The sequence below is a fragment of the Enoplosus armatus genome, chromosome 2, assembly GCF_043641665.1.
Source record: "Enoplosus armatus isolate fEnoArm2 chromosome 2, fEnoArm2.hap1, whole genome shotgun sequence".
NCBI classification, from domain to species: Eukaryota; Metazoa; Chordata; class Actinopteri; order Centrarchiformes; family Enoplosidae; genus Enoplosus; species Enoplosus armatus.
Genome location: NC_092181.1, coordinates 19,483,709 through 19,497,469, shown reverse-complemented (window position 1 = coordinate 19,497,469; position 13,761 = coordinate 19,483,709). Strand labels below are relative to the sequence as shown.

General features: G+C 39.4%; 2 protein-coding genes across 3 annotated transcripts; both read right to left on the bottom strand.

Moving 5' to 3' along the window:
* il15 (interleukin 15) lies at window positions 1-7,080 on the bottom strand. Its single transcript, XM_070923932.1, has 6 exons — window positions 6,887-7,080; window positions 2,918-3,000; window positions 2,328-2,415; window positions 2,051-2,095; window positions 754-888; window positions 1-461 (listed from the first exon to the last, which is right to left on the bottom strand). The coding sequence occupies exons 1-6, from the start codon at window positions 6,953-6,955 to the stop codon at window positions 354-356; spliced, it is 528 nt and encodes a 175-aa protein (XP_070780033.1). The 5' UTR covers window positions 6,956-7,080; the 3' UTR covers window positions 1-353.
* A 201-nt stretch (window positions 7,081-7,281) lies between these two features.
* Window positions 7,282-13,529, bottom strand: znf330 (zinc finger protein 330). 2 transcript variants are annotated; one of them, XM_070918908.1, is made up of 10 exons: window positions 13,494-13,529; window positions 12,883-13,062; window positions 12,760-12,779; window positions 12,328-12,398; window positions 11,967-12,043; window positions 10,958-11,084; window positions 10,775-10,879; window positions 10,571-10,617; window positions 9,132-9,249; window positions 7,282-8,670 (listed from the first exon to the last, which is right to left on the bottom strand). In XM_070918908.1, exons 2-10 carry the CDS (start codon window positions 13,000-13,002, stop codon window positions 8,384-8,386), a joined length of 972 nt encoding a protein of 323 aa, XP_070775009.1. In that variant the 5' UTR covers window positions 13,003-13,062; window positions 13,494-13,529; the 3' UTR covers window positions 7,282-8,383. The 2 variants fall into 2 exon arrangements, with proteins under 2 accessions (XP_070775009.1, XP_070775017.1); XM_070918916.1 differs by having other exon boundaries at window positions 12,883-13,020; window positions 13,494-13,523.
* Between the last annotated feature and the right edge of the window lie 232 nt (window positions 13,530-13,761).

The window sequence follows — 13,761 nt, the reverse complement described above, 5'->3', positions numbered from 1 at the left end:
TGAGCAACTATTCTCAAGATACTGGAGTTCATTGGGCATTTACTTGATAATAGGTACTACATTCAGTAGTGTTTAGCAGTGAGTTTAATAATCTGTATAAACAGTACATGCTGCTACTGTAGGCTACTTCCTGATACATCTTTCAGAACTGTTCCATGTCATCCTATACATATAAACTGTTACGTTACCCATCAAATTCAGTGTAGTCTATCTATATTACACAATGCAGGGCGGCATTGGTTTGTCACAGTCTGACATAGTTACAATGTGATATTTACAAAACCAAAACAGAGCCACAATTCTATACAAATATATACAAATACACATTTGAAGCTTACAGTATTTACATCATATTACGTACTATGAGTTTTTGAAGTAAATTCTTCCAAAAGGTTATTTAGTCTGTGCAGGAACATTGTAATATCTTTAAGAGAGTATGCCTCACATGGTGGACAGCCAACCTGAAATTCAAAAGAGTCACAATAAAACATATTTTTAAACACGAATAAAATTCATAAAAAAAACAAACAAACATTGAAGATACAAATAAAGGTTAATGTGACACTGAAGCTTTGTGTAATGTAGTATAAATTAATTTATCAGCATTGACTTGGGGATGTTAATAACCATAAGAAAAATATTTCATTAGTGGTTATGTGAGAGTGGCAGGCAATTAAAAAAGAAGGCTTATTTTAAGTTTATAAGTATAATAAGTACAGACACTCCAAGGAGGATTTTGTAAACAGGACTTACATAGTTGGCTTGCTGATCCAGTGTCTTATTGAAATCAAAGATGCAATTAACTTTATTATCCTTAACTTCTTCTTCATTGAGGACCATTATCAACTCCATGATGTAACATCTGAGCGACATCATTTTACAATTCTCCTAGGAGAGAGAGAAATGCCTCAGTATGGACACACACAGTCACAAATGTGTCACATTAACAGTTAATATTAACAAGAACTCCCACGTTTTTGTAGCTGTTGTTGGCCTTCTGCACATCATGCTCACAAATCAAGATATAATCTGAATTATTTTAAGCACCACTGTTCTCTTAGCAAGACAATTATTGTGCTGCATGATAAATAGAAAATGTGTTTGTAAGCTAATGCCTATGTGGTGCTTCAATCTTAAAGGATAAAGTTGGCATTACTCTGTTTTTCTTATCATCAACAAATCCCATGGAAAGACGACCCTGTCTGTTATATGTTGTTTAAACAAGACTAAAGTCTACAGCCATGCGGCTCTGTGAGGCTGTACTTAGGGTGGTGCTTTAAGCAAACAGGCATGCTAACATTTGCTAATTAGCGCAAACAAAGTACAGCTGAGGCTGATGGAAATAAAAAGTTATAAACCACAGTATTACACGAGTGAACATTTTGACCAGGTGATGGCGCAATATGAAACATCAGGGGACCTACAAAGTTATTAGAATTCATTCTGTTGGGGACATGTGAACCAAATTTCATGGCAATCTATCAAATAGTTGAGACATTCAACTCAAAGCTGCAATTGTCAACCTCATGGTGGCGCTAGAAGAAGTCAAAGATCATCACAGTCATTAGGATTCATTTTTCTGGGGACTATGAATGGCAATTTATCTAATAATGTCGAGGTACTTGGACCAAAGTGTTGGACCAACCAACCGACTCAATCAGGAGGAAGTGGTGCATTTGTCGGGGACTATTTTCATCTGTGGATTGATACACTTTAAATAAACGACCGAGCCCACGTTCATTGTAATAAGAGAGCATGACACCCAGTGCAACAGTTTGGCTCATTGGTGTGTTTTTAATGGTTTTGATCTGTGACACCCCCAGGCTTTGGCTGCACATATAATACTTGTTAGTGCGATCAATTCATTGTTAGTTTTGGTTGTTTTCGTAGGATTTGTTGACAATAAGAAAGTACAGTTAAGTTTGTTAAGTTTAGTATCCAAATTACATTGGAACATCATTGAAGTGTGCAGACACATCCTCTGATCTTTTCATTTTTTTCCCTTGCTGAAATCAAAACCGATATTTCAACATGTACTTTTACAACTTACTTCAACGTCATTAGTTGACGGAGCATACAGCATAGCGTCAGATTTCTGGAAGAAACAATACAATTGGACACATATTAAACAAAAAAATATCCACGACATGTGTAAAAAGAATTACAGGAAAGAGTTAACAAAGTATCAATGAACATAAAAATAAGATTTCTACAGTATAAAACAAATGTCTATATATATATTTTCTCATAAGATAGAGAAGAGAAGAGATAAACATATATAAAAATAGATAAACCAAATTTTAATTCAATTTGATACCTTCTCTCACCTCAATGGTGGGTTTCAGCATGTCCAGGCACTTCTGTACAATTTCTGTACCAGGTACAGAAGCAGCGCACGCAGATGTACTCAAGAAGCTTTAAGAGAGCGAAGAGACAATGATTGCAATACATATTATTTATGAGAATGCGGACGTCTTTTTGATGGCTTGGGTCCTTGCAACAGACTGTATCTTGCAGACAGATGCTTTACTTTACTTTAACACTTCATTTGTAGACATGTTCATGTCCTTCAAAGTCATGCAGGTGTTATGTGGATACAAAATGATTCCCATCTGAGGAAACTTTCCCAGTTTCAACTCGCCATTTATGCTTGTATGAATGATTTTTTTTTCTTCAATGAAAGAACATTACTCAATTTCAAAGAGCTACTGAATCTTTGTACCTGACACACTCCTTTTGCCATTTCATGTAACTATAAACAAAAAGGATCTTTTGTTGTTAATATTTTCTCTCATGAATAATGTAGAATATCTGACTCAACCTGTGCTGTATTTGGTTAGTGTGGGGTTTTTTTCCCCAGCCTTTTGTAAGTATGATAACCAAAATTTAACAAACAAGTCACACACTGTATGCCTACCTCAGAACTAAGAAACAAAGCCAGACCTGAGTTTTGTGGCTCTCTCGGCACAGGTTACAGGTCGACTGGAACTGGACGCCTTTCTGCAAATAAAACAAGGAAAAATGTTCATGTGTAATCTCGCTTGAATGTGAAGAGTGAAGAAGTGCTGTCTATTTTATCTCTATGCTACTTTATTTAAGAGCATAGCACTTGTATTTCATTGTTATCAATGTGATAAAACCAAACGGCACATGTTTTAAAGGTCAAACATGCACTCATAAGACCCTAGGCAACAAAAATACATATTTGAAATTCATTTGATTTCATTTATAATTTCGGCTCACTCTGAATTCACCATCCACTGTAACCAGTAAACCTATTTCAGTTTTAGTTTGTTCAGTAAATTCAGTTTGGCTCTGAATTGACCCACAAGCACCTTTTAATGCTGCTAATATTTTCTTGACTTCAACAGCACCTCTTCAATCACACACAGCACAAGGAAGCTTTTCCTTGTCTTTGTGATTTTGAATATTAGTCTTGAGGCTGCAAGATTTAATCTTTGACAAGTTGTTTTTATTTTATTTTATTTTTTAGTTCTTTATTTTGTGTTTAAAATAAAATAAAACAAAAAAAGAAGAAATATACTTAAGGGCTTATCAGAGGAACCCAACTTATACTGAAATTAAAAACAGCTGTGTATGTGATTTGCCAAAGTAACTGATTCTCTGGTTAAACAGCATCATTCTCCATTCAGGCTTTCTCTGTATTTTCATCCCCTGAACTGCCGCAACATTATATACGAGTATGTAGTTTTAATTCATGGGGACTTGAATCTCACTGCTATGCAAAGACACATATTGCCCCTAGAGACCAAGAACTGCTGTCAGCTAGTCAGATGTCAGTTTGCCACGGCACCAACATCGCAGCGTTAGCAGTTCGTTGCCTGGAAGCGCCTTAACCCTCTGCTGCTCCACTACACACCCACCTCTCACTAATAGAGCTAAATATTTTTGGACAGTGACAAGATAACGTCCATTGGCCTATCAGATGCACATCTCCCTCTCCAGACTTGGGGAGTCAAGAGTGTGTGAGCCCCCTCAACCTACAAGGCTTATGATGCTCATTGGCAGCTGATTTAACTTATTAGTTTCATCCAACCAACAGTCCAAATCTCAAAGATAGTCAGTTTAATGTCATATATGATAAGGAAAAGCATCAAATTCTCACATTAGAGAGACCGGAAGCTTAAAAAGAACTGAAAGTAATAATCAGTTATCAAAATAGTTGACAATAACATTTTTGTTGGTGAACTAATCGTTTAGTCCACTAATCTTTTGAAATCCTAAATGACTCAGAGAGACGTCCTCCAGTTCTGTGGTTGATTCAGTGCTCAGTGTGGTTTGGCTCGGGCTGACATCCCTGCATATTCAGGCAAAGCAGCGAGTGCATCTCATCCCTGATAGCTTTCATCTTCAGTGTACACCATAAGCTAACCCCCGTTGGAGGGCAGCGCGTGAGTGAAATAGAAGCAGTCTTTGCCTGGACATGCAGTTTTATGTTTTATGTTCGTGGCCCTCTAACTGTGCCCAGTTTGCCTCTTGTTCTCAACAGGTATGGGACATGTTGCCACCTGATTTGGCAGTGAGTGCATAGATCTGTCAGGCCCATCAGAGGGCGACTCTGGAACTGAGGTTACATCCCAGTAACCCCTATTTTCATCATGTTGCTTTTATGCACAACAGGTTCCCATGCAGACATAGATTTTGTGATCTGTGTATTTCCATATTTCTAAAGTCCAGAAACACCATCCATAACCTTTGAGAGTGCATTTTTATATTTACCTTTTTACCAAACTTTACTGTACTGTGAATTCACGTCTACATACATTTTGAAATTTGATACTGAGGTCTCTTTTATCTTCTGCACACCCAGACAGGAAGGCTAATTGACATAGCCTAGCATCAGGGGTGGTATTATAAACTTTGTTTCCTGACTCCTGATTGACTGCAGTCATCAGTGAGCAGCTGGGTGTTTGTGACGCAAAGCATCTGTGAGCCATTTGAAGGGCGTGAATCAGATTTAATATGTTTTCAAATAGCCCTTTGATTTAATGACTGGCTGCATGTTTGAGGTGTGTACTGTTCAGATCATTGTTCAGGTGATGTGTCTGTTGCAGAATGCACTAAGAGTGTCTCACTTTGGAAAAATCTGAAATGAAATTCAACTTTTGACTGAACACAAATGGTAGTTGTGCCACGCCTCTGGTAAAAAGGACATGGTGTATCTCTCCTGTTTAATTAGGTGACGCCTTGCGCAATACAGAATACCTTGTGCTGGGCTACGCTGGATTAAGGTTGTTGATAGTATTATGTTGACAGCAGGCTATACAATGTAGAGCTGCAACTAACGGTATGCTATTAACATTTCTGCTTTATAAATGACTTAAACGATCAATCTGTTTTCAGAAGAGTTGTTTCTGTTAACCAATCGGCCACTCACTGTACGCTGCCTTCAACATGGAGTAATGCACCATGTTTCACAGTGGTAAATCTGGGACAGCGGCATTGTTGAGATGTTTAGGCTGCCTGACCCTGATGTGATGCTGAAAAGTAAAGTGGAAAACACTTTTGACACACTATGCTTTCTTTTAGAAAAGTTTTTTGCTTTGATTCACTGAATAACTCTTCCAACAGTATATCAATTAGTTTGAATTTGCTCCCCTCTTGACCTGCAACATTTTACTGTTAATACTTAAGTGAAAGCACTTTTACTGAAGTAAGATTTTGGATAATAATATTTTTCTATTCGAACATCCAACTATCAACTTGGGAAAAAGAAGATCCCGCACACTGCTCTCGCTCAGCATCACAGTTTATTATCGTTGACAAATTATTATTCCAAGCGAGTAGCGATTCTTTTTTATATGTCTGGTATGATCTTAAGGAGGTTCTTGTACTTTACTTGAGTATTGTCATTGTATGCTGCTTGGTACTTCTACTCCACTACATTCATCTGACATCTTTAGTTACTAGTTACTTTCAGATTTAGATTTTACACACAAAACACGCGAGGAGCCTCTAAAATATGATGCAGGGTTTTATTATTAAACTAACCAGGAGTGTGTTAATTATGTGACAAATTACAACATTGCGGAATAATATCCAATAATACAATGTAGCATGAATAATATTACACTCTGAAATAATGTATAATATTACAATACATTTAGTAATACTCTGGATGGGAGCATTCTGCATAATAAATATGTTAACGTTGATGTTGTAAGTACATTTTGCTGATAATACTTGTGTATTTTTGCTACAATAAGTCTTTGAATGTTAGCCCTGTACTTGTTATGGGGTATTTTTACATTATGGTAGTACTACTGGGAGTAGAGGTACTGTAGCATAAAAATGGGAACAAGCTACTTCAGTAAAGTATAAGTAACTCAAATTATAGTACTATGTCTTGACTTAACTGATCACAAAAGCCTCCACATGACTTGACAAATCAAACAAGCAACAGGTAAATGCCAGGTGTGCACGTGTCTCCTCTTCATTCTCCCGCACTTCAACACCTCTGTGCAGATGTTTGTTTGTTTGTTAGTTTGTTGTCTGCAGCGACCCTCACATAAAAGCTCAACAGTAGGAGGAGGTTGTTGCACCAGATCGCGTCTTCTGCACCAACAGAAAGTGAAAGTAAACCAGTGACAGGACTGGTGCCGTGTTTGGTTTTAACCAAATAACAGTAATGGGACACGCTTCGCCGACAACAGCTGAAATGTGTCCCGTGGGCCCACGTGGGACACCAGTTTGACACACCTCCGATCATTACGTACTATTTCTAGATTTTGCCACCTTTCTGTCTTACTAAATGAAAAACGCTACTTGTACTCCTACTACAAGTCCAAAAATCAGGTGTAGTTAGGCTACAGGTTGACTACACCTCTGTCACACACACACACACACACACAGAAAGTAAGCTCACCGCTCGCGGGTCTCCGGGGCATGTGGTCTGGACGTGGATCACCGGGAGCGCCGTCATGATGTCCGTCATCAGCGCAGCGCCAGTCGCAGGCCAAGATCACATTTTTGCATTTCACTTGTTCCAACAAAGCTCCTCAGTGTCATTGGTCCGGGTCCTGTGTTACTGTTAACACTTCAGACGAGCGTGAGTGCCCTCCAGATTTCGCCCCTGAGACCGACTCACACACGCCCTGATATCTTCATGTGGAGCTGACGTTCACTCCTCCTCTGATTCGTCACTTTGTTCTACACCAATGCGTTGTTGCACACCGGTACGTGTCAGGGCAGCAGGGTTTTTTATATATGGCACATATAAATAGTATATCAGTCATCGGAGCCATAAATGCTCAAGTCAAATAGGATTTTAATATTTATTGACATATTAAACACAAACACGTCAACAAATGCAGTGTTTACAAGGAGCAGGGCACATGTATCAAGTTGTTTGAACAAGCTGGGTGTTGCAGGGTAAACCCAATCAATTACCATGCTAAATTGCAGATGGATTCCTCAGCAGAACAACAGTTATTACACCGTGAAGACTCATCATGATCATAACGTTTTATTTCACACAGTAACCAGGGCTGGATTACCGCCCCGCAGCCGCAGAAGGCCCCAAATTCATTGTGGAGCAGCTGGTTTGTGGTGATTTCATCAACTGCGAATTTGTTTGGGGATATACACCACTAAAGTGGACTCAATGTGGACTCAAACCATGAGAGCCTCAAGGATTATTGATGTATGATGAACTGGAATGGCTGCAGAGGTAAAAGTCCCATTCATCTTCTGCATACACAGACTGTTTTCGTGACCGACAGCTGGAGCACGTCAGATGCTTAAAAGATGACCTACTACATTACAAAATATCATGGGGGGGTAAGAAGAAGTTCACTTGTATTTCTGTACGAATCATCTAATCGCTGGCCTTAACACAAGATCACATTTTTTAGAAATAATGACCAAACTGCAGGTTTAACAAATTCACTTTCAGCTTTTGGGTCAAGTTTGGATAAATGATCTGTTCACACAAAAAGGAGTCAAAAGCTAAGCTACAGCTTATTTTGGCCCCGGAGCCTCTGGTGCATCAATCAGCCCTGAACGTAACAACAAAAGCAGACGAGAAGTCGTCTCTAGGACTGAATGTAGAAACCTCAGTACTTTGAAATGTGTCCATAGCACTATAGCATTTAGTAACAGGTACCAAAAGTTGGCATTGAATGTCTTGTCACATTCATAATCTTGTGCGGCTGCTTGTGTGGGTTTTATAGAAAAACACATTTATATTCCTCAGAGCGAGAGATATGTGGGTATTGTATCGATACTCGGCCCTAGTTATACCAACTGTATTCTACATTTTACATGAACGTCCTTATTCACTCCTGACTTGTAACAAGTGAACATCTGCTGAGGATCACTGGCTCTATGGGACTGTGCAGGCTCCTCCAGTCTCTGTCTCAGCTCAGGCGGTCCCGTCCAGTTTAAGACCAGCCACGGCAGCAGCAGCAGCCTTTTCCTCTTCACCTTCTTCTTCCTCATCTTCGTCATCTTCCTCTTCCTCCTCCTCATCATCCTCCTCCTCCTCATCCTCATCTTCCTCATCCTCATCATCCTCTCCATAGTTGTCCTGTTGGTCTTTGCTTCCAGATGCTAAGTTCTTCCAGTAGGAATCGTACCCTGATGCTCCGTCGTAATAATAGTCGTCGTCATCGTCAGCACCGGCCTGGCGGCCAAACTTCAACGTGCGAGCTGCAGAGAACACACAGACGTGGCATTAGCTCTGGTTTCATAAACGGGACGGAGAAGTGACAGAAAAGCCAGGTGATGTACACCCTGTGTTTCGGCAAATTTGAGAAAATCATGTTCATGTTCAGATGAACTTGTAGTTGAAATTTATTTTACTTGAGTTTATTTGTCAAACTACGATTTCAATGCTCAAGGATGCCAAGGAGCCAAAGGCAATCTAATACACGAGAGAAGCATTTTTTAGCCCACATTGTCTCAGAGTAGACAAACAATGTTTTGAGGAAACTATTACGAATTTTTACGGGAAAAAGGTTCATTTCTAGAAAACGTTTTCACAATCTTTGTTTCATTTTTAAAATCATGATTTAGCAGGGAAGTCGAAGCCACTGCAACTTCCTCCAAAGAGCAGCTTTACAGGAAACAACAACTTTCAGACGTTTTAAAAGGTTTCATGTGAGACTCACTGGACATGCTGAGGTCTTTGGTCTCTTGGGTCTCGTGACCACACTTGGGGCAGGGTGGAGCTTTTCCTTTCTCCTGTTTGAAGACCTTACTCTTGGCGTGGTCGTCACAGTAACAGGCCTGAGAGGACACAGTTGAAAATATCGTGCAAATCATCACATGGAAATGTTAACAGTACACACACACCACACACACACACACACACACACACACACACACGCGCGCGCGCGCGCTACCTTGACATATTCTAGTTTGAAATATGAGAATGGAATCAAATGACTCCTCAGCCTTGTTTAGACGAGTAAGCTCATCCATCTTCATCGTCTTCTCACCTGCTCTGTTCAGAATTTACCAGCTGTCTTTTCTCCTCCTGTAAATTTCCTATTTTCATTTTATGTCTCGGTTAAAGACAAAGGTGACAACCAAACTGTTGTCTTACAAAGACTGAATGATGACTCACTTTACAGACTTTGTGTTGTGTCACACTGCTGTTGTGCCACAGCAGCTGTACTTATGTAACCGTTAGGAGTCAATATAGTTTTCATTTTTTCCTGATGGGACCCTAAATGATCTACAAGCTTTAAAAGAAAACATTTGGATTTCAAGTCAATCTTAATATAACACTCCCACTGTGGTCATTCCCCGTCCTGAAGATATCCCTTCCTAACGTGGTAAAAGACGAGGGACAAAATCTGAAGTCCTTGCTCAACTGAAGCCAATATGAAGCATTAACAAAATCAGTGTTTTAAGTACAAAATTCCCTCTTTGTGTTTCCAATAACCTTTTAAACGTACGTATGTGAGATCTGTTTAGAGACAGAGTTGAACAAATGTGAATCTATCCTTTAATGAAATCAGCAGTGGATGTCTTGTTTCTGCTACGGTGGATTCTATGTCTGCACAACGTTTCTAAGATGTACTTCCAGTGTGTGTGTGTGTATGTCTGTGTATGTCTGTGCGTATGTGTGTCTGTGTATATTTATGCTACATCAGTGAAATTGCTTAACCAACGAATACCGTCATAAGCTGCCTCGTAATTTCAACCATTTCATGTAGTCATGTAAACAAATTACACACTGCTCTATCCCAACAAAGTGGGGGGGGGAAGCAGGATCTTATCTGAGTGATCTCTTGCTGCTCTCTTCTATTTTAGTGTTTAGTTTCAGTTGCACGTTTCCTGCATGCCTGGAATATTTCCTGTTATGGGCAAAAAGCAAATGAGAAGGAGAATGTCATTTGACTCTCTCGTTAGTTGTGGAGATGTTGGGTTGTTCTTCTTTGTTGTAGAAACACTTTGTGATGTGAGTCGATAAGGTGGGTGTAGTTTTAAGTAACAATGCTCAGTGAGGCTTAATGAGCAGATTAACACATTTGTAAAAACACTGGACACAAGAAGCTCCCTCCACTGTGTTTTCTGACGTAAGGATAGATGTTCCCCTCACCTTACAGCGCAGGCAGGAGTGCTGTCCCAGTCTATTACAAGAAACACCTAAAATCAGGAAAAGGCAAAACAATATGATCTTATTATCTAAATCTCCTTTGCACACATACCCTCTAGATATTATTCTCTGGAGTGGATAAGATACAATTTACTTTCCCCATTAACCACAAAAATGACATTGTGAAAGGAAAGCTATATGACTCACATTTGTATGTCTCTGCCTGAAGGACTTGGCAGCTTGCCTGGTGCTCAAACTGATCATCCTCACACAAGAAGTTTTGACAAAAGGAACAGCGGAAGATTCGCCCTCCTGTTCAGGAAGTTTAAACAGTTAGGCTGACACTGATCTGACGGGGTGCATTTCAATCAAAAGGGGGGAGGGTCTTACCATGATCCCACACACTGCGTTCACACTCGATGCAGTCTGCATCAGTCAGAGGACACACACAGGCATGAGTGCTCAGACATTTCCTGCCGTGGCACACCCAAGCTTCACAGAAGTCGCATACTGCCCCCTTGTGGTCAAGAAGAAAATTACAAGGAATACAATCAAAGAGTTTACCATGGTTTATTTTCCTGAAGCCACTGTATAAATATAAATAAATTGACCTTAAACAAAAAATAATGTACTACATTGCAGAATATTTGAAACCCTGCAACTTGCTTTGTAATTTAGTAAGTAGTACGCACTGAGCTGTCGTTCATCACTTGCACGCTGTACTTTGTTTATATCACTATCTGATACTACTTGGACAGTGTGTTTCAGTTTCTTTGTCATCATTATGGCCTTAATGATTAGGTCCGGATTGTACTCGCACAATATTGCAACACTTGCAGAAAGTGCACAATTGCAAAAGTGACAAAGAGTGATAATGGGCACTTGCTCTGAAGTGATGAACAACTTAATAAACACTGTAAGTGCCTAATGCAGTTTGCACACATTTTACATTTTCGATAGTGTTGGTGTTTGCACATATTACTTGCACAATCTCAGTCCCTTGATGTTTGCTCATTGTATCTACTGTATGCCATCATATTTACCAAGTCTGTATGATACCGTTGCGCAAGTAGACTCAAGGTCAAAGTCACTTTTATGATTTCCCATAAGTGAGATTCATTGCGCATTATAGAAAATGGGGCATAAAACTCAGACATGTCACACTAAAAGCATACTTAATGAATAAAAACACTGGCAAACACTAGTCTGAACTAAAATAACCAAACACATTGTTAACAAACACATAATATTACCAATAACTATTGTACTGTACCTGCTCTAACATTGCTACAACAACAACCAAATGCCCCCATTAGGACTGATAAGTGCAGAGGGGTCACCACACAAAGAGGCATTCTTGCCGTGTGATTGTATAAGTTCAGAAATGATGCCAACTTACCACCATGGCCATCCCAGTGCTGTGGATCCCAGGATGTTTGATGACACAATCTGATGACTTCATGCACTTGGTTTTGCCTGACAACACAAACAAACATTTCCAAATCAGTGGCTGAAAATAGTCCCCAAACAAATGCACTACCTACTCCTGTTTGAGTAACAATTGTTAAAAACTACAGTGATCAGCTGTTTTACTTACTTAGCTTTCTTAAAAAGTATAGATTCATTATCTGTTTTTAAAGATTTATGTCTTCAGTAGGGATAGGCAGGTTCTGGACGTCGGTAAGATTAGAGAGGTTTTGTCAGATGATTTAAAGCAACTGACATGTAAACATAAACACATTTCACTGCAGTTTACTCACCACACTGAGCGCAGACAGGCAGCTTCTGCACAGAGTTACAGAAGTAGCAGAAAGCTCTGTTCTTCTGTTTTCTACCAGGCGACATCACAGGGAGAAAAAGCGATAGTCTACTTATAGCCAGTGGTGGAAGATGTACTCGGATCTTTCACTTAAGTAACGGTAGCAATACCACAGTGTAAAAATACCCTGTTACAAGTAAAAGTCCTGTATTCTCAATTAAAAATACAAGTATTAGCATCAAAATATACTTAAAGTACTCATTATGCAGAATGGCCCATTTCAATCTATTAATTGATTTATATTTTATATTAATAATCGGAATACTCAAGTACATTAAACTACAAGTAGTCCAAAATTGTACTTAAGTTGAGTAAATGTATTTAGTTACCTTCCATAACTGATTATACCTGACCACAATCAATAGTCACTTACCTCTGACATTTGTCACAATCCTACAAAACAGAAGACAATAAAGAAACAACGTAAGAAACAGAATTGTAATGTATGACAGTTCAAGCATTGTCTTGTCGTGTATTAGCTTCAGTAGCTACATACCATGTTAAAGTTGCAGGGGTGTTTGGCCACATCGACATGTTCCCGGTTGGCTCGACTCTGTTTCTCTCGCTCTTTACGACTCTCAGCTTTTTTCCGGGCACCGGTTTTCTTTTTGGGCATTTCTGGTCCAACGGGCGGCTATCCACACAGATAACGGCTAACTTGACGTCAAGTTAACTGCTGTTGTGGACACGCAACAGCTGGGTTAGCTAACGTCATTTTAACTGTGAGCAAATAAGCTAACCGAGGTTACCTTTAAGTTGCTGTGTAAGTGTTTTGACTTCCGTTATAAATAAATACAAATCTAGTCTACAAGTCTAATCAGTAAGGTAATGCTAACTCGCTAACACATGTGACGCATTAAGAGGCCAATAAATCACAATTACTGTATAAAGTTTTTGTTAATGTTAGCTAACTGTAGCTGTTCCAGCCAGCAGAGACAGTTATTGAGCGGACACGTAGAGCCACATGGTAAGACCATTAAATGAACTATAGTTTCAGCCGTTTATTTATGTAGCATGTAGGTTGTCTAGCAGTTACATAAATGAGCCTGAATGTTACATCTAAGTGTCACAGAAAATGTACGAGTGTTTGATTTGACATTTCTTTACCTAAATGATCAGCACTCCGACTTCTTGATGGTCCGCTCTGAAAATCGGTTCGGGCTGAAACATACCGCAGAGTTCTTCGTTCCTACTTCTGTTTCCGTGTTCCCTAAATACAATAAATACAATAAATGTTTGCTCTCGTCCAGACTTTTGCACTTCTGGGTCTCCTCAGAGTCAAAACGGTCTGGATTTTAGATGTGGGTGTCTAGGTTACAACTCCACAATAAGGTTTAGGCTAATCAAAAAAAAAGGGTTCTCACTAATGGCCTGG